This window comes from Ipomoea triloba, chromosome 6 (genome assembly GCF_003576645.1).
Source record: "Ipomoea triloba cultivar NCNSP0323 chromosome 6, ASM357664v1".
Taxonomy (NCBI): Eukaryota; Viridiplantae; Streptophyta; class Magnoliopsida; order Solanales; family Convolvulaceae; genus Ipomoea; species Ipomoea triloba.
In genome coordinates, this window is record NC_044921.1 from 23,788,041 (window position 1) to 23,806,525 (window position 18,485).

At 35.0% G+C, this 18,485-nt stretch overlaps 4 protein-coding genes across 4 annotated transcripts; 2 read left to right on the top strand and 2 right to left on the bottom strand.

The window, feature by feature from the left end:
* The first annotated feature begins 5,356 nt into the window (after positions 1 to 5,356).
* On the top strand, positions 5,357 to 6,722 carry LOC116022142 (calcium uniporter protein 4, mitochondrial). The gene is made up of 2 exons (XM_031262723.1): positions 5,357 to 6,010; positions 6,135 to 6,722. Exons 1-2 carry the CDS (start codon positions 5,432 to 5,434, stop codon positions 6,591 to 6,593), a joined length of 1,038 nt encoding a protein of 345 aa, XP_031118583.1. The 5' UTR covers positions 5,357 to 5,431; the 3' UTR covers positions 6,594 to 6,722.
* A 219-nt stretch (positions 6,723 to 6,941) lies between these two features.
* LOC116022141 (probable 1-acyl-sn-glycerol-3-phosphate acyltransferase 4) lies at positions 6,942 to 10,050 on the bottom strand. The gene is made up of 4 exons (XM_031262722.1): positions 9,928 to 10,050; positions 8,151 to 8,831; positions 7,794 to 7,924; positions 6,942 to 7,414 (listed from the first exon to the last, which is right to left on the bottom strand). The coding sequence occupies exons 2-4, from the start codon at positions 8,738 to 8,740 to the stop codon at positions 7,026 to 7,028; spliced, it is 1,110 nt and encodes a 369-aa protein (XP_031118582.1). The 5' UTR covers positions 8,741 to 8,831; positions 9,928 to 10,050; the 3' UTR covers positions 6,942 to 7,025.
* Positions 10,051 to 13,438: 3,388 nt separating this feature from the next.
* On the bottom strand, positions 13,439 to 14,629 carry LOC116022144 (elongation of fatty acids protein 3-like). The gene is made up of 2 exons (XM_031262725.1): positions 14,099 to 14,629; positions 13,439 to 13,918 (listed from the first exon to the last, which is right to left on the bottom strand). Exons 1-2 carry the CDS (start codon positions 14,618 to 14,620, stop codon positions 13,544 to 13,546), a joined length of 897 nt encoding a protein of 298 aa, XP_031118585.1. The 5' UTR covers positions 14,621 to 14,629; the 3' UTR covers positions 13,439 to 13,543.
* Positions 14,630 to 15,982: 1,353 nt separating this feature from the next.
* On the top strand, positions 15,983 to 17,462 carry LOC116022143 (E3 ubiquitin ligase rnf-5-like). Its single transcript, XM_031262724.1, has 2 exons — positions 15,983 to 16,162; positions 16,401 to 17,462. Exon 2 carries the CDS (start codon positions 16,414 to 16,416, stop codon positions 17,161 to 17,163), a length of 750 nt encoding a protein of 249 aa, XP_031118584.1. The 5' UTR covers positions 15,983 to 16,162; positions 16,401 to 16,413; the 3' UTR covers positions 17,164 to 17,462.
* Positions 17,463 to 18,485: the final 1,023 nt, after the last annotated feature.

The following is an 18,485-nucleotide window of genomic DNA, read 5'->3' on the forward strand; positions in this document are numbered from 1 at the left end:
GCTTTTTCCTCTCGTTACTTTCACGAGCTTTTCATTATCATTAGCATAAATCGTTTAGTTTGGTTTCGGCAAGTGTTGATCTTATCATGGGCGAGCAAAAAAGAATGATGATGAAGACCCAGATCTTTGATGAAGCTTTAAACTCCTTGAAGGAACATAGCTTCCTAGTTATGAAACAGTCTGCGATTCAAGTTATCTATAGCATAGTTAGAAAAGTTGTTTCTATGTCCGACTGTAAGGAATGGTTTACCATTTTATTGATCGTTGATATAAAAGATTTATGTTATGAATTAATGGAATAACTACGTTTACCTTCAAAAAATAATCATGTAGGTTTAAAAATACTTCTTGAATTCTTATCATATTTATAACTCCACTATTTTTTATTTTTATTTTTTGCATTTCAATTACTCCGTATATTTGAACCACACGCAAGTGATATAACAATCTACTCAAACAAAAATCTAAATACACTATCGTGTTCATATATATTATCCTGAAAGAATAAAGTTAAATTTTTTAAATCATATAATTCATGAACAAATAACAATTATACCTAAAACATTATATATAATATTTATATATGCCTCAAAATAAACAAATGGTGGTGGTGGCATATCGATCATGCAAGAACTTTAAAGATGAACATTCCGTTCCATTCCATTCCATGCTTAAAAATATAATGATTTTCAGAATAGATAGCAACCCCTTGGGTTTTTTTTAGTGATAATGGAATGTTAGAGCAACCCCTTGGTTTTTTTTTTTTTTTTTTAGTATAATTTTTAAATATTTTTTTACTGAATTTTGCAGAGAAAAAAAAATTGTCTGTGTTGTTTTTGAACGAATGGGAAGATTTTTTGGGGGTTTTCACATCTACAAGAGCATGATTTTTTCAAGCTTAAAATAAATAAATAAATAAATAAATAAAGATGAGACGCGCAATTGCATTCCACGACCGCCAACTGGCTGACACTCTATATTGTATATTGTACGTGATACAATGTATTGCAACTTTAGTCAAATTAGTTGAACAATTGGTTTAGTAACCACAAGCTTTTAAGTTTAATCCTTCCCTCAAATCGATATGTTTATTAACATTTTTAGTTTGTGCTGATCAATACCTTTTGTTGGGTAAGTTAAAAGACAAGCCCGCATTTTTTAGACGGACTTTTCCGTAAATCAAATGTTAAATGAAATACAGAAATATGTAGTGGAGATGATGCTCTTCATTTTGCCAGCAAATATTCCATCTCCATTAAGCCATCCAAGGAGTCCCATCGCCGTCGAAGCTGAACTCACCAGTCACCACACTCCCAATTCAACTTTTTCTCATTAGTGGCCTTACGCACATCGACTTTCTATCAACTAACCAATAATCGAACTAATCGAATTAAAATTCAGCTCCTACGCAATAACATGCAAATCACATAGGAGATATAAACTATATTAAAAAGATTTATGAGCGATAAACTCGATCAAGAGATCAAAGTATTAACAATAATTGAACTTCTGACATTTAAATATCAAAATCATATTTCATACATTCAGTCCCCTTTTCGACCACCCTCCTAATATTCACCTCTAACGTAACATAGTAATACAATTCTTTAAACTACAATTAGTTAAACATTTAAAACCAAATTCAAGTAAAGTAGTACGGAGTATTAATATGTAAGCAAGGAAATTGGTCAGCATCAATCATTAGTACTTTTTTAGAGGCTATGGGGTGGCCAATGGCCATGGCGGATTCCATTAACCATAAAAAATCCCTATTGGGGGTAATTAATTTTGTAATTTAACAAGAATAATATAATGCCCCCTCTAGTGGAATTAAATTAGGAGTTTCACGTCAAAACTTTATTGGTGTTTATGAAATTAGTAATCCCACATAAATCACTGAATCAATGTTAGAACAATTGACAATATAATAAATATGAGAGTAAATACATACATTTTTTTTTTGAAAAAGAGTAAATACATACATAAACAAGGTGTTATTAGTCACTCCTGGTGAATCAAGAGCATTTAGTTATTAGTTTAGCAGAGTGTTGTTTTCCAATTCTGTACATTAATATATATATATATTAGAATGTATATTTGTGTTACCTTGTATAGTATGTTTTCTTTTTTGTATACTCATAAATTCTTTATAATTTTATCATATATTTATTTTGTCTTTAAATTCTTAAATTGTTAATACTGTTAAACAGCATGTGAAAACCTACCAAACGCAGCCTAACTATAACAGACATGCCGGTGTTTAGGTACAATAATGGTGCAGGCGTGATTGCGTGAAGCCAATAATTCTGGCCTATGTTAATTAGCCGTGTCGTGGGGCAGACATTATATATTGTGCGATGGTGATGTGTTCTTACATATATTGTCTTTTCTCTTTTTTTTTTCTTAAACTCGAGTTTTTAAACTTTGTTGGACGACATCTTAATCTAATTTCAAGACTCAAAAACAAACTATACACTTTTGTGTACAAAGATCCCAAACTCCCAATGTTCATGGCATGAACCAAACCTCTACCCTGACATTGGAAGCAAGTCTTGAGTGAGCTGAGACTTCTCATCCACTAGCGTCACGTCCTACCTTTTGATTTACAAGAAAGTCCACAACCCTTGTCTGAATGTGCACTTTTGGTGAAACTTGTCATGTGACTGTGAGCCTCACTAGCAAATGACCACAAAGATGTAAATTAACCTAAATTATTTATAACGGACTAACTCAAACTAATAAGGCCAATAAAAAACTCCCACAAAAAGTGACCCTTGTAATTACTAAATCAATTATCTAACCAATTATGCTGAGGTTGTCTCCCATTACCTCCTACCTTAACTCTCCTTACTTTTTGTATACTTTATCATATAATAGTGTTATTATTAACAAGCAATTCAAGCCGTATGTATAAAAACCTTTTCATAGACCCCACTAGGGAATAGTTGCATTGCTACCTAGCTAGCTAGATTGGTTCAAGATATGCATGCATCCTCCACAATATTTATCAAACATTTTACTATATGATCTTATCACCTCTGACGATACTCAATTATTTATTATTTAATCAGCTAACTTTCTCATATAGCCCCATGTCAAACGGTAGGATCGGATTTGAACATTGCAATTTTTGCGACTTCTAACAAAATAAAAATTTTTAAATTTACTTTGAATTGATTGATCAGTTGAGTTGTGTTCTGAAATTAGATGTAACAGGGAATAACGAACATATATAAGGGAGTAGTGCGTACGTGAGCATGCAAATAATGGGATTAGTAGACACCCCACTTGTGTGTCGGAATCCTATACACTAGGAGATTAGATCGATGAGAGGTATGGTGTAGGGGTAGGGGATAATATATATCAGGCAGGATATGGAAATGGAATCCGACAGCCTTAGTATGAATCCCATGTTGTTCTCCCCAATTGGTTGCTGGAATCTTTACTCCTTACGGAATCGAATCCGACTAACCTAACAATACACAATACACTCATTCCCCTGCGAATTGAATCTCTCAGTGCCTGCAGATTCAATTCATTCAATTCTCCCCCATAATTTTGATGCCTAACTTTGATGGCTAAGAATATAATCTCTACCCAATTTATATGTTTCTTTTTCGTATTAGAATAATTAATTAAAACGCAAACTCGTTTTATTCTAAAACCATAAATTTATGATGTTCAGTACAATAATAGATATTTCATATTCTTTTGTGGATGAAAAATTGTGTGGAGTTGCGTAAAGAAGAGTGTGGAGGAAAGTGGTACAGTTCTGAATTCATGTTAATCCATCTCATGTTGTATCAGTAGCCTCACGCATCTATACATATAGGTATTCGATTCGTGGAGAATTCATGAACATATAATTAATTACATGTACGTTGTGCATATAATATATAATTTTTAAAAAGTTATTTTGTTTAATAATTCCAACGAAATTAGTTGGACAGTTGACCTAGTAATCACAAGTTTCAAGTTTAACTAATCATGCGAATTGTCTACGATCTACCTCTTTGTAGTCCTAGCTAGGGTCACAAGGTAAATGTCATCCAAAACACATTACCCATTATTGAATATTTCATATGGAAAAGATGTTTCTGACCAAATGGAATATCTGAAAAAACTTTCATCGGAAATTCCATCTAACTCTAACTGTTAATTGGTCGGAAATAGTGTCCAATGAACAAAAATTTGGAGTGACCAACTTTTCTATAAATCAAAAAGTTACTCTGTATTTTTTTAAAATACTATTTCCTTGATCTTTATTTTATTTTATTATTATTATTATTATTTTTGTAATTTCACCTCTTAGCACAACATTATTAATAAAACTTTTTAAAAGATTTTATATTTAATAAATTATCTGTGAATTAACTTACTTAAAAAAAATATTTAGGATTTAATATTGTTTTCTTTTTTCAAGTGTGGCAAAAAATGGCACCTGTTATACATGTGCAAAAAAATTGATAACAACCTAAAAATGATCTCATCTAAATTCATGTAATTTTATTTTTGCACGTAAAATAAGTGGTCCAAACTGTCTATCATTTCCCAATCAAAACAAGCTAAGGCAAAATCAAAGAAAAAGACATTGTAATAAAACTAGAAACTCATTTTTAATGTGGCAACGACGGGAAAGATCAGATGTGCAAAGCCTTAATTTAGCTATGTGTATATGTGCATAAATATATACATGCTAATTAATCTTGTTTTTTATTATATGGAATTGACAAATTTTATAGGCGATTAAAAATGGCAAAATGAATATTTACGGGCTAAATATAAAAAATACTACTATATTTAATGAATCAAGAGTGAAATTAACTTTTAAAACATTATATAAAATATATACAAAATACAATGGTGTCGACAGTGATATTGTAGATAAACTTTTTTTTACATGTCTATTTAATATGAAATGCGTCGATCATATTATGAAACATAGGTTGATAAGTGATTGAATTTTTTTAAAAAAAAAATTACGCTAAGTTTCTTCAAAACAAATAAAATTACGTTAAGTGATTGAAAATATTGAGTAATATTTAATTATTGATTCACTAAATAATATTAGGATTGCTTAAATTTAAATTCTTTACGGCAAATCTGACATGTGTTAGGACTTAGGAGTATTGTGATGTTATGTTAATTATTGAAATATATTTAAGAAAGAATTTGTTATTTATAGTGTATTATATATACTATGCTGTAATATTTAATTTTTTTTCGAAAATAAATAGTTATTGAATTAGTATCCAATTATAATTTTATACGGAGTATGATTCTCCAAGATTCCTGTTTCCTGTCACATTCTCCCTTCCGCGAAGTTTGGACGCTATATAAGGCCACCTCATCACTTCCTCAATTCCATCGGAAAATCTTACAACTGCTTTCTCTCTCTATAACGTTCACTTTCTCTCTCCTTCGCACGGTAATGGCGCTTCGTAAAACCCTAACGAAGCGCCTATTGAACTGTAAAAACGCCGCTGATGCTGCAGTCATCTCATCACTCCAACACTCTCCGGCTGCGGCCGGAAACCGCCTAGCTCCGGAGAGTGCTGCCAGACTGAACTTCCACAGAGAGCTTCTCACGTCGCCGGACGGAAAGGTCGGTGGATTTTTCCGGCGATTCCTCCACAGGAGAGCGATCATCCAAGCCGCAAAACCGCCGGAGTTTGCCTCGGCTACAGTCGGAGAAAAGTTATGGCCGATTAACATCTCCCGCGATAGACTCCGCCTCGACGGACTCGTTCCCCCTCCGCCGATTCCGGAAGACGCGATCGGAGGAATTTCAGTTACCGATGCGAGGAAGATTCTAAGGTCTTATCAACTGCAGAAGGTGAGATTGAGGATCAGAGAAATTCCGGTTAACTCCGTCTCGTATTCGGATTTCGTTCAGATTTGCAGCGACGCCTGTAACAATAGAGAGCAAGGTCTGGAGTTCGCAAAGATGTTGGATCAATCCGGCAGCGTTATTGTTCTCGGCGACGTCGTTTTGCTCCGCCCCGATAAGGTAAATGACCTAATTTCATCATAATTCTAGATTTCTAGGTTTTAACTTCAGATCTTAAACATTTATTCCATAATTTGAAACGATGACTATATAATGCATTATATTATACAATCTTATCAAACAGGTAGCAAAATCTATGGAAAAAATGATTTCGGAATCAATAGCGATGCCAAACGATCCGAGAAGGAACGAGCTTGAAGTTATGGAGAAGCAAAAGGCCATGATAGACCTAAAGGCCCGATCGTTAGTAAGAGGGGAGCTATACTGTGGTCTGGGCTTTCTTGCTCTGCAAACATTGGGCTTTATGAGGCTGACTTTCTGGGAGCTAAGTTGGGATGTGATGGAGCCCATTTGCTTCTTCGTGACCACTCTTCACTTCGGGCTGGCCTATTCCTTCTTCCTAAGAACCTCCAAAGAGCCCAGTTTTGAAGGGTATTTCCAGAGGCGATTCAAAACCAAGCAACAAAAATTAATGAAGATTCATAATTTTGATGTAGAAAAGTATAATAAGCTCAGGAATGCGTTCTACCACGTAGGTGATGATTATCACCATGTAAGAGGTGTACCTCTTACTCCTGCTTGAGTGTACATATAATCAGTTTTCGAGCTATAAAGACCATTACAAGTATGAAAAATATAACCAAATGTCAAGGTCGATGTTTGGAATTTTTACTCATGATTCGATTAACTATGAATAACTTAGATTGATTTACCTTCTTGTAGTTATCTGTCGTCGTACATCTTCATTCTTCAAGTTGTGACTACACATTTTTCTCGTCCCTTAAAAAAAAAATATTGACAAGCTAAAGTAACAATATATTTACAAGACTGGTTTATCTCATTGTGGCCATTTGTTTATGTACATCTTCATTCTTCAACTTGGACTAATTTAAAGTGAAAACACTATTGAACTTTAGTAATGAAAAACATCTTAAGCTCTTAATCTATATACAGTTATCATTGAATATGAGAATTTTTGATATATCAAATCATAATGGGTATAACTTGTAAGCTGTTAGAGCTTGATGTCCAAATAACTAGCAGAAGCTAGGTATACACAAGAAAACCCTACATATACTTTGAACCAAATGGAAGAATAGAATGTAAGAAATATGAATAGGGTGGTGAAAGCAATCACTAGTGCAAAATTAATCAAGCATTTTGCAGTGGAGAGTTGTTCTTCTGTTCCTTGATGAGGGAAGTGGCCATTGGCAATGAAATCAGAGAGTAACCGATCTTTTGACTCGAAGGTCTCCATTAACCAAGCTGCAACACCCTCGGATTCTGGCATCTCCTCGATCGGGATGCGCCTAACGTGCATGTGCACTTCGGATGGATCTACTCCAAACACGTTGTCTATGAGAGAAGGGCATCGGTTCTTGTATGCAATAGTTATGTCGTAAACTGCCAAATAAGCAAAAAGGCGAGACCAAAGAATTAATTTTGGTACAGAAAAACGAGACTTTAAGGCATAGTTTGAGAAACTCAGAGATGAGTACAAGATGATATTAGTGTATGCTGTTACTTTACTTTTAAAGGACAACAATGACATGTTTCTGAAGATCTATAGTGTTAATAATATCCCTAATTCAAGACACAATATTGCAACAGATCAACTAAATGTGTTTATCCATCGCTATAGGTATTAAGCATTTAATCATTGTTATCGTCATTGTTAAACCGCCAACTAACATGTATGAGGGTAAAAACTCATGGTGCAAAGACAGGTAAGAGCAGATCGACGGACTATAAGAAACAGATGAATTGACATAAGAAAAAGAACCTGCATCCAAGGAATGCCTCAGAGTATCCAAGCAAGCAGTGAAGCCCTTTGACTTGGGGAGCAGCACGTTCTTCATCACTGGAAATCCATTTTCAGCAGCAAACTTTTGGCTTCTAATGCACTTTTGTTCACTGCAAACAAAGAAGAAACACTTCAATGCTCGATAGTGATATACGCAACTTAGTGCACAGCTGTTACAAATTAAATCTTTAGCAATGCTCTATTGGTGACTGTGATATTAACGTCACAGAGATTCCAATTTCCAACTAGGTAGAGGAATAAAATCAAGAATCCAAGAAAACGCGTTGAATACAATACTCTGTATTTTGTAAAGCAAGGAGAATAACAATTTCTTACGTGAAATCAGTTCCTTCTGGAAACACAGCTAACCACAATGGATCCTGCGGATTGGTAAAAGTTGAAAGTATCGACTGCATGACAGGTTCATCCACTTCCCATTTCCTCTCGAGAGGGATGAACTCTAGGATATGAAATCCCCAACCAAAGATAGGTAATTTCATCAAACTTTTCTTGAGTACATACTTCATGTGACCCAAGCATCCCTTCCTCAAAGCTAGATCCCACAAGTACATCCAATCCACCTCGGTTCTGTGGTTGGCAATCAGCAAAACACGCTCTCCTGCTGGAACTCGATCTCCCGAGAAAATCACTTTGGTTTTATTTATCTTCTCGAACAAAAATGGCCATAATCCTAGCCAAATGCCAAAGAGAAGAGAAACTACTTTCCTGCTACAGTTAATGCTGAAAGAGCGCAAGAGTAATACTGCCACGGGCACAAAGTATATCAAGAACATCAATGCAGTCGAAAGGAGAACGGTTAAACATATCACTCCCCTAATAATTCTGAGAGTACTCAACGGGCAGTGCTTGGACCCTTCAGTGGACTCAAGGTTCGTCATGCTTTCTTCGCTGTTAAAGCCTAACATCCGATGGTGTTGCAAAGAATGTACGAGATAAAGTTCCTCATTCAATTCCAACAACCTTATTTACTAGTATAAATTATAAGAACCCCCTTATCTGCAATTAGTAAAAGATGAAAGCTGGTGAGAAAAAAATATAATGCAAGTATCTTTTACAGTGAAATTTCTAGTGGACAATCAACCCAGGATCCAAAACGAAGAAATAATACTGGCACCAAATGAGATGAACTTATATGTAACTAATATATTAGTAAAGGAAAATTACAGTATCTTGCTTATAACAGTTATTCATCACAAGAAGATGCAGATTAATTCTTTAACAATTTGTGTCTACTCCTACACCATTTTGCTGTCCTCTTGTTGCAGGGCATTCAAGATTGGTAGAAATTAGACATGATTTGAAGGGAGCAAGTAAGGACTGTTTCTTATTTTAGGCAATTCAATTATTTAGAAGAAATAATGAAACTCAATTGCCTATGATCCAACAACAAGACTTACTGTTCACTCTCTCTAATGATTAACTTACCACATTTCACTCATGTGACCCAAAAACATGTAAGGCCCACCTTTACTTATACCCCAAGAACCTTCCAAACATCCAATCAGTTCAAACCCAAATCTGACATCTCTCAACTCCCTGCATCTTTTTGTTCATAGTATACCCCTAGTCCTAACAAAGCTAGCCTATATAGACTCAAAAATTCTAAATATAGTGCAAGGAAAATCCATAATTTTAAAAAAAGTTCACAACTTTTGCAAGGTCATATAGAACAGTAAAATTGTTTTCAATGTCACTTCAAAGAACATTAAAGTTTAGCAGCAGCTCCTTGAAGTATAAACAAATAAATTAGCCACTAATACCAAAGGAAAAGGCTTTCAAGAATAAAGATTCCCGACACACATCAGATCCAAGACCATTATTCTATCTATCCATCCTTACATTTCCCAAGAAACCCAGATTTTATGTTTGATTAATGCGGAAAAATGCAGCAACCCAGAAAAGCAAACACATAAACAAGACTAATCAGGACCCTTTCTCTTGAAATTCAATCAAAACCACTTGAGACTTCTGCATGTGCATTATCAGCATTCCATACGAGATAGAATTCCCATAGATACAGATATGGATATAGATACACGCGTAGATAGATAGATAGAGAGAGGGAGAGATAGAGAGAGGGGAGGGAGCAAACCTTTTGCAGAGTTCATCGAAAAATCCGAAGGCAAAAAGGGAACTTAGAAGCAGCAGAAGAGAAGAGAGGGAGGGAATTAAGAGAGTTGTGTTGAAGCAAGGAAAGGCTAAGCCGTAATCGTCATCTTAATAGCGTAGTAGTTATCTTGTGTGGTCAAGCTCACCACCAACATTTAATCATTCTTAAATTAAATATTCAATATTTCTTTTGATCTTATATTAAATATATTCAACATGTTTCAATGTGGAGAATGAGAATCTATCTTTTGAAAAGTAATTGTGATATTTTAAAAGTGACCGTTATCGTACTTTTTTTATTTTTGTGACAAGAAAAATTCGAGATTTTGAATTGGATAAACATCAATCTGGTGTACTTTATTTTTTTTTATAGTAATAATGGTATAATACATTTATAGCATTGTAGAATTTTCATAACATAATTGCTATATATTAACATATGAGGTTATACTAATATGAAATAAGCTTTATAGATATTTATGGTATAGAATTTAACTCGTTTGTATAAATTAATTGGTGTCGATTTTCAAAAAAAAAAAATTAATTGGTGTCGAGAATTTGATTTAAAATTGTTGTTAGTTTGAAAACTCCGAAAATAACTTTTAACGATCATTTTTCAAAATTATAAGTGTTTAACTATTCACTAAAAAAAGTCAACAAAAAAAACATATTGCAGCCAAAGAAAAAAAAAATCATTTTGACAAAAAATGTTCTTTAAGATTTTTAATTTGAAGACGTTTTCTGTAAGCCAAGATACTTCTCTATCCCTTTTTGTCATGCTTAGGTTGTTCATATTCTCCTTTATCTTTGCCGTCTCAACCCCTCTCTCTCTACCCAAGTCAATCAAATCAAATATGCATTCATTTTCTTCTTCTTCTTTTTTTTTTTCTTTTTCTTGTTTCTATCTTATCTTCCGATTTAGATTTTTTTTAGATATTTATTTGTTGGATTTTCTAACTTTCAATCAGAAGCTTTTAAAAAAAATAAAAATTTAATAGTTATTTTCAGAAATTTTCAAAAAATAATTTCTGCAGACTTTCTGTTTAATGGAATGGAATATTAAATTGTGAATGGGCAGAGAGTGGCATTAATATAATGTAAGGTGTGATTAAATTAAAGAACATACATGATATGATTAGCTGTAAAATCGACGTCAAGGGCAGTCATTTTCTCGTGATCTTTAAGGTTGTGGTTCAGATCTGTACGCATTGTATTGTATTGTGATGATGGGAAACAATTTGGCAACACAAACATGTTTTTGATTCCTTTCGAATGTGCTCTAACCGAACGTCCAATAGATTCTGTTTCTTTTTTGTTTCCTTTTATGACAATCAATTCTTGGTCCATTTATGTGTTTTATTGTAGAGCTTAATTTCAATATTTTTCTATTCACTATTTACCTTTTGTTTTTTTTTTTTTTAAAGTACTACTAACTCTATTCACTATTTACTTGTTTTACTTTTGATGTGGTATTGAATTTTAAACTGAAGAAGAGTTAGGTCGAGAATGGACGACCCCGCATGTTCTGGGCAAGGCACTACACTCGCAATGCACTACGACCCCGTGTGGGGCTCAATGTCGTGCCCAGCAAGCATGTGATGTTTGTGGGCGTTCATAGTAATATGCGGTTCATATGACACATGACATATTTTACTGTGGACCAATAAGCAATACGACATAGTTTGAATAATTTTAGGAAAAAAAATTCATGATTTTTAACAATGAAAAACACAAATTCTAATAAAGTATGTAGTAGCCTCTGTTATCTTCATTCCGATCTTAACATTTGCTTCTATCATCTTTGTTTTTCTTCTCAACCTCCCCCATATTTAGTTTGTTGCGTGTATTCAATGAATTTTATCGACCATAGATCAACTGATATATGTAAGCAAGTAGAGTTCAACAATAATGATAATGATAATGATAATAATAGTAATAATAATAATAATAATAATAATAATAATAATAATAATAATAATATTATTATTATTATTATTATTATAGTAGTAGTAGTAGTTTATTGTTGTTGTAGTTTTAATATTGCGTATTAATATTGGACATCTATTTTTGTACATCGCACATAGAAAAAACTAGGTGTATTTATAAATTTTAATGGCATAATTAACTCTATGGCACATACATGTGACATGTCACATGATCCAAATTGATGATTATTTATATGGTTAAAAAAAGCATTACATATAGTTTATTCCATTTTATTATAAATTAATTAAAATATTATTAGTGAAATATAAACAATAATTCAATATAACAAAGACATTTTTCCAACAGCATCGTGTAGAAAAATTGACTTTGCATTTGAAAAAAAAAAAAAAAGGAAACTTCTTAGACATTTTCAAACTTCATTACATACGGAGTATTGTCTTGGCGTTCTTATGACAGCCTATACAGGCATGCCAGTTGACAAAGCTTTATTTTTTTTTGAATAACAGTTGACACAGCTTTATCTTTATACAATAACACACAAATATTAATCTTTTATAATTGTATGTAAAGTATACGGTATTTTGGGATAAGTAACCCAGTCAAATTGGTAAGACATTTAGTTTGATAACCACAATTTTAAGTTTGATTCTTTTTATAAATTATTATTAGGTTTTGTTGGTTTGAATTGGTCAAATATGGACAACTTAGATTACTTTATCTCATTGTGATCGTTTGTGTATTAAGGTAACAAGACTAGCTTTACTTAGGGCGAACATTTAGTAGCAACGACAATTTTTTTTTTTCAATCGCTGGATAAGATGGAATAGTCCAAATTCATTTGATTTTAAACGAGACAAGGGAATAAAGACGGCTCAAGAAATGAAATTTTCAAAAACTTTTTATTTGAGAATTTGAGTTTTGAGAATAGGAATGATTTATTTTTGAAGGAAGAAGCAAAAAATTAATTCATCGAAAACCCCCTGCCCATATTACCATTCAATATTTCTTTGCCCACGTACTATTGGCCAAGCCACATGGGCACTAGGCCCAATGTGAGTTGGATCACTTAGTAATTGGAAAAACAAATACCGTGAAAATACATGTCGCTCGGCCAAAGATAGATGATGGAGGGTTTCCCGAAATAGGCATTAAATACTTTTCGTGAGATCTCCTCCAAACCACTAGTATGTAAATTAAAATAGACTTTATTTTAAAATGACAAAACCATACCCTTTATAGGAATAAAATAAATAATATAATATAATGTTTGTACGAGATTAGCTCACTAGTTTAATTAGTAACAGTATTTGGTAGAAGATACTAAAGTTTGAACATCGACAGCAGCGTGTAGGGATTATGCGCGCGCAGGAGAAACAAATCTCTAATTTTCCATTTGAAACCAATAAAAAGAAGAAAATTAAAAGGATGAAGGCAATCATATGTAAGTTGGTTAAATCGTTGATTTGGTAATCACAATGTTATAACTTATAAGTTATACTTTAATAATAGCAAAAGAACTCTATTGACATTTTTTGTTTGAACTGATCAACTATGATGACTGCCTTCTTCAGTTAACAAAAAAAAAAAAAAAAAGGAAAAAAAAAATAAAATCACCATCATATATATCATGCATGCATGGATCCTTCTATTCCTTATAGTTCCTTAGAAGTCAGCGGCTTATTCTTGGTCTGCGAAGCCATGGATTCTCGTTCATCTTCTTCACGAGCCGCCATGGAAGCCATAGCCTTTCTTCTAATCACACGAGCTTTAACGTAAGATCTCAAGAACAGTATAAGCGCAAAGGTGTTAAGCGCAGAGTTGAACACCCAAGCTCCGAATCCGTTACACCCACCTTTCCAGAAATGCAGAAGCAAAACGCCGACGTGGCAGGCGGAGTTGCAGAGCAAGAAGACGAGGTGGCAGTTCATCACGAACGGAAAACGCGCGGGCCGGAGCCCCAGTTCCGTACAAACCCGGTACGCGTTCACGACCGCGAACCCGAGCGTGGTGAACAGAATCGCAAGGACCTGGATATAAAGGAGTAGTATATATTAGTTCAGTTTGTTTAGTTTTATTTGTGTGGTTAGACTTTGTCTAGCGCAAGACCTTGTGGTCCAGTAGAATGGTCTGGATTCTAGTGTGCTTAGTAGATTAAGAAAGTAGTTACTAGATTAAGAAAGTAGTTATGAACAGATATTAGAATCGACCTGAAAAGACTGGGAGAATTCGAGCCAAAGGAACGACATGCAGATGAGGATGGAGTGGTTGAAGAGGTGGAAGAAGGAGAGGCGGCGGCGCCGCAGCACGGCGAGGTAGGTGCGGAGGACGTGGAGGAAACGCGAGAGGTAAAACGCGTAGGACCAGAAGAACACGCGCCCCGAGGGGCGCGTCCCGATCGGGAAACACAGCAGCCACTGGAAAGGCGTCTTGCTCCGCCGCCATATCCACCGGGTTTCCCGGATTTCCGCGGCGGCGGACGACAGGATCCCGAGGAAGATCCCAAAGGAGACGAGCGACAACGCTAGGCTATGAAGCGCCGGGAGACGGCCGATGGGGACCGGGCGGCGGCCGGAGAATAGGAGGAGGAGAAGGTGGAGGGCGACGGCGGTGAGAATATAGAAGGAAATGGAGGTGATTAGGAACGACCACGTTGAACCCCACAGCGCTAAACTCCATTGGAAACCTACGACTGAAGGATGCTCCGACAACCAATAGCTCAGACTCACCATTATTATATCTACCACGACTTTATCAAACTTTGATGTCTTCTGGGTTTTGGTCCATTATAAACAACAGGCAAACTTCAACATACCATGTTCAAAGTTCAAACAATCTATGTTGACAGACTTGACCGTGATTATACACAATATTTAAAGAAAAATATGAATCATTAAATTAGGATTTTCGCCATGAAATAGAGTGACTAATCAATCTCCTTATTGAATTGTAAATACTTATACTAGGCGAAACAGTTTGTCTGAAGATTTAAGATTGCTCCATACTTAAAGTCAAATGATTAAACTATTGACATTTGGTTAACTGGTTAAGGACAGATGAATTTCTTCTACCGAATTATATCTCAAGTTGGTATATTTATCTCTTTTTTTTTTTTTTTTTAAGAAACGGTATATTTATCTTTTGTTATTAAAATTACAAGATTACTTTATTCACTGTACACATTTGTATATTGACTGTGAGTTATCTGGTTATATGGTATATGCATGGTAATAGAAGTTTCTTGGACGTAGAATCGTCTAAACCAAATTAAAGGTAAACAAACAGAAGCAGGCGGCGATGACATCAGATGAAAGGAAAAGACTTTGATTTTTATATATTTAGTTCTAACGGTGAATATAAAATAGAAATAGTTATATTCAAAATAAAAGGGAATTGGAAAATATTATTTTTAGTGGTACCAATGACGAAACGACCCAATGAATAGAATACTAGTGGGAACATATATAGGTCAGTTAATGAATATAATTATCTCCAAATTTGACCGAGCTATATGTCCAAAAATATATATAATATATTAGCGTGTAGATTATTTGTCAAACGTAATCGAGTATGTATGATCGAACAGTGCGTATTTCATTTGTAATTTATTTGTATAATAAGTTGTTCAATGATAATTTCTTAACAAGATACAACAACCTTTAGTCATTTTTAAACTCTACCAACAAATCATGCATAAACATATCTTCTAAGTTCTAACACATCGTTCAAGAATTACATTAGTTGATGGCAACTCTGATTAAATTGATTATATAGTTAGATTGATAACTTTTTTTTTTTTAATTTGATTCAATCAATTATGAATATGTTAATTACTCTAATTTACCTCTTCCATCATTAGTTATCCTATAAGTAGGACAACTTTTTGTATAAAATTCGGGAATTCCGATGAGCAAGATATTGTTTTTTTCGAGAAATCAAATGTCCAGAAACTTCTAGATTCAACCTTGGACCTGGCTAATTGAAATCGAAGTCAACTACTATATGTCATCAGCCATTCCCAGCACGCAAGAGTGAACACATCCCGACGTCGTTTTAATTGGCGCCAGGTAGGATCCAGCAGTACAGATTACAGACGGTTCGGATTTCCTTGTTGGAAAAACATATCCGTCATCATCACTAATCTCCTCGAACCTTCTCGCCTTTGGTACTAAGCATTCTCTCTTTCTCTCTTCCTCCGATCGCCTCAATCAATCCTTTCGCCTGCTGATCCATCGGTTTTTCGCTCTTTCGATCAATCTCTCGCGTCCAACAAGGTAAACTCTTTATTATTCTCGCTTTCACCCTGTGGATTTGAGCAATTGATTATCAGTTTTCCCTAATGCTTAGGGAGGTTTGTTTGATGATTATGTCTGGGTTTTATCTATTTAGGGTTTCTGATTGCTGAAAGGAGTGTCTTGTTAGGCGGGTGTTGTATTATAATGTATTTAAGGATAAAAATGGAGTCTTTTATGATTTGTCTAACTTGAAATCTGTATTATTAATTGTGTGTAGAGGGAGTGTAGATATGGCTAGTGGAATTGGGGAAGCGACGAGCAGAGGGGTGCCCCAGAGTTCTTCTTCCTCTAATGGAAGTGATGCTGGGGATTTTGAGTGCAATATTTGCTTTGACTTAGCACAAGACCCAATTGTTACACTGTGTGGACACCTATTCTGCTGGCCTTGCCTTTACAGATGGCTTCACATTCACTCACGCTCTAGTGAATGCCCTGTATGCAAGGCTCTTGTTGAGGAGGAAAAGTTGGTTCCTTTGTATGGTCGAGGAAAGAGCTCGACTGATCCCCGGTCCAAGTCTATTCCCGGGGTGGAAATCCCGCATCGCCCCACGGGACAGAGGCCCGAAACTGCTCCTCCACCACAGGCCAATGCGTTTCCACAGCATGATTTTGGATTTGGGAATGGATTAGGGGGTTTTGCCCCGGGTGGAGTTGCAAGGATGGGGAACTTTGCCCTCTCTGCTGCATTTGGTGGTCTCGTTCCATCGTTGTTTGGGAACTTTGCACTCTCCGCTGCATTTGGTGGTCTCATGCCGGCATTCAACATCCAAGTGAATGGTTTCCCCGATGCCACAGTGTATGGAGCAGCTGCTGGCCATCCATATGGATATCCAAACACATTTCACGGTGTTCACGCTCACGGTGTCCACTCTCATAGGTTCTCTCACCGCTCAATTCAGCAACAGCAGGCTGATACTGCCCTGAAGGTGCTGTGTTTGGTAATCGGTTTCTTTGTGTTCCTTGCTCTAATTTGGAATTAAGGTGAATGAATTTGCCTTTGGAGATCGAATTTCTGACACACTATTTAGTATTACCACATTTATCGTCTGTATATCAGTTAGTTAGTCATTTGCCTCTCTTGGTTGAAAAAATTGTCCATATAAAACACATGTTGGAAGTTTGTAGGCTGCCTTTACCATAACCTTTGTAATTTAAATTATCTCTGGAGCTGCAAATTTATCCTCATCTTGCTCAATTGCCACCTTGCACTCTTTGTATCATCAGCATTATTACCCGCAATTTCTAAGTTTAAACTCTCAATCTGAAGCTTGTTGATGTGTGCTGTTCTGAGTAATTGCTAACACATGTATTTTATTACTCTAATTTATAATCAGCCACAGCCTTTGTGTACAGAGAAGTATTTGCATTATATATTGTACAGGAGTGACAAATTTTATTAGTTTTTTTTAATCAAGAAACCAGTAGACTACAAGTAGCACAACTAAGCACTGAACTAATCACATGGTTGTGTTTGATTAGTTACAGCACATTCTGGTTTGCAAATAATTGAAGGCTGTAGTAGCAGCATTATTGTTTGCTTCTCCTAAATGCTTTAACTTTCTTGCAGACTTGAATTACTGCAATGACCTTTTCTTGAAAAGTATTACTATATTGAGTTTTTATTAACCTATTACCATTCATAAACTTGTCCAAATCGCGTTGGAAAATGTGATATCTGAGACTGAACAGGACAGCATTTCAACTAAATCAGCTTCTGTGTAGTGCATATATCATGTTAATCCTTCACTCAAGATCTAGTTGTAGTTATTATCTGAATGAGTACTTCAAGATGGACAAGAACAAGATGCTCCTGAAAAGTGAATTCACTTTGGAGTACAGCTACTACTCATATCATATTCATAGTTGTCCTCGGGAATGTTTCAGTGCAGCAAAGATTCAAATCCAAACCCAGATATTTTTTTGTGGCAAGTATTGCCATTGTTCTGTGCAACTGGATGGTGGGGATGTGGGAATTTTCTTCATTCTGTTCTTTGTACTTCAATTGCCACTGACATCAAGTGGTCAAATTATTCCTGAACCATTGGCTTTTGGCATGCAATAACCACTCGGTTTAATCATTTACTTAATAGCTGCACTGATATCATGTCTTCATTGTTGTTTCATTGTTTCAGCTGAGGTTGATTACATGATCATATCATGACCATAACACATCTTTGTTGTTACGTTACAGTTCTGATAGTGTTATTATAATTAAGCTCTTTTTATGGAGACTAGGAATTGCAGAAACTAAGAATGTTGTGAATTTAAGAACAGGAAGGCTAGGAATAAGGAGAAAGGAAGG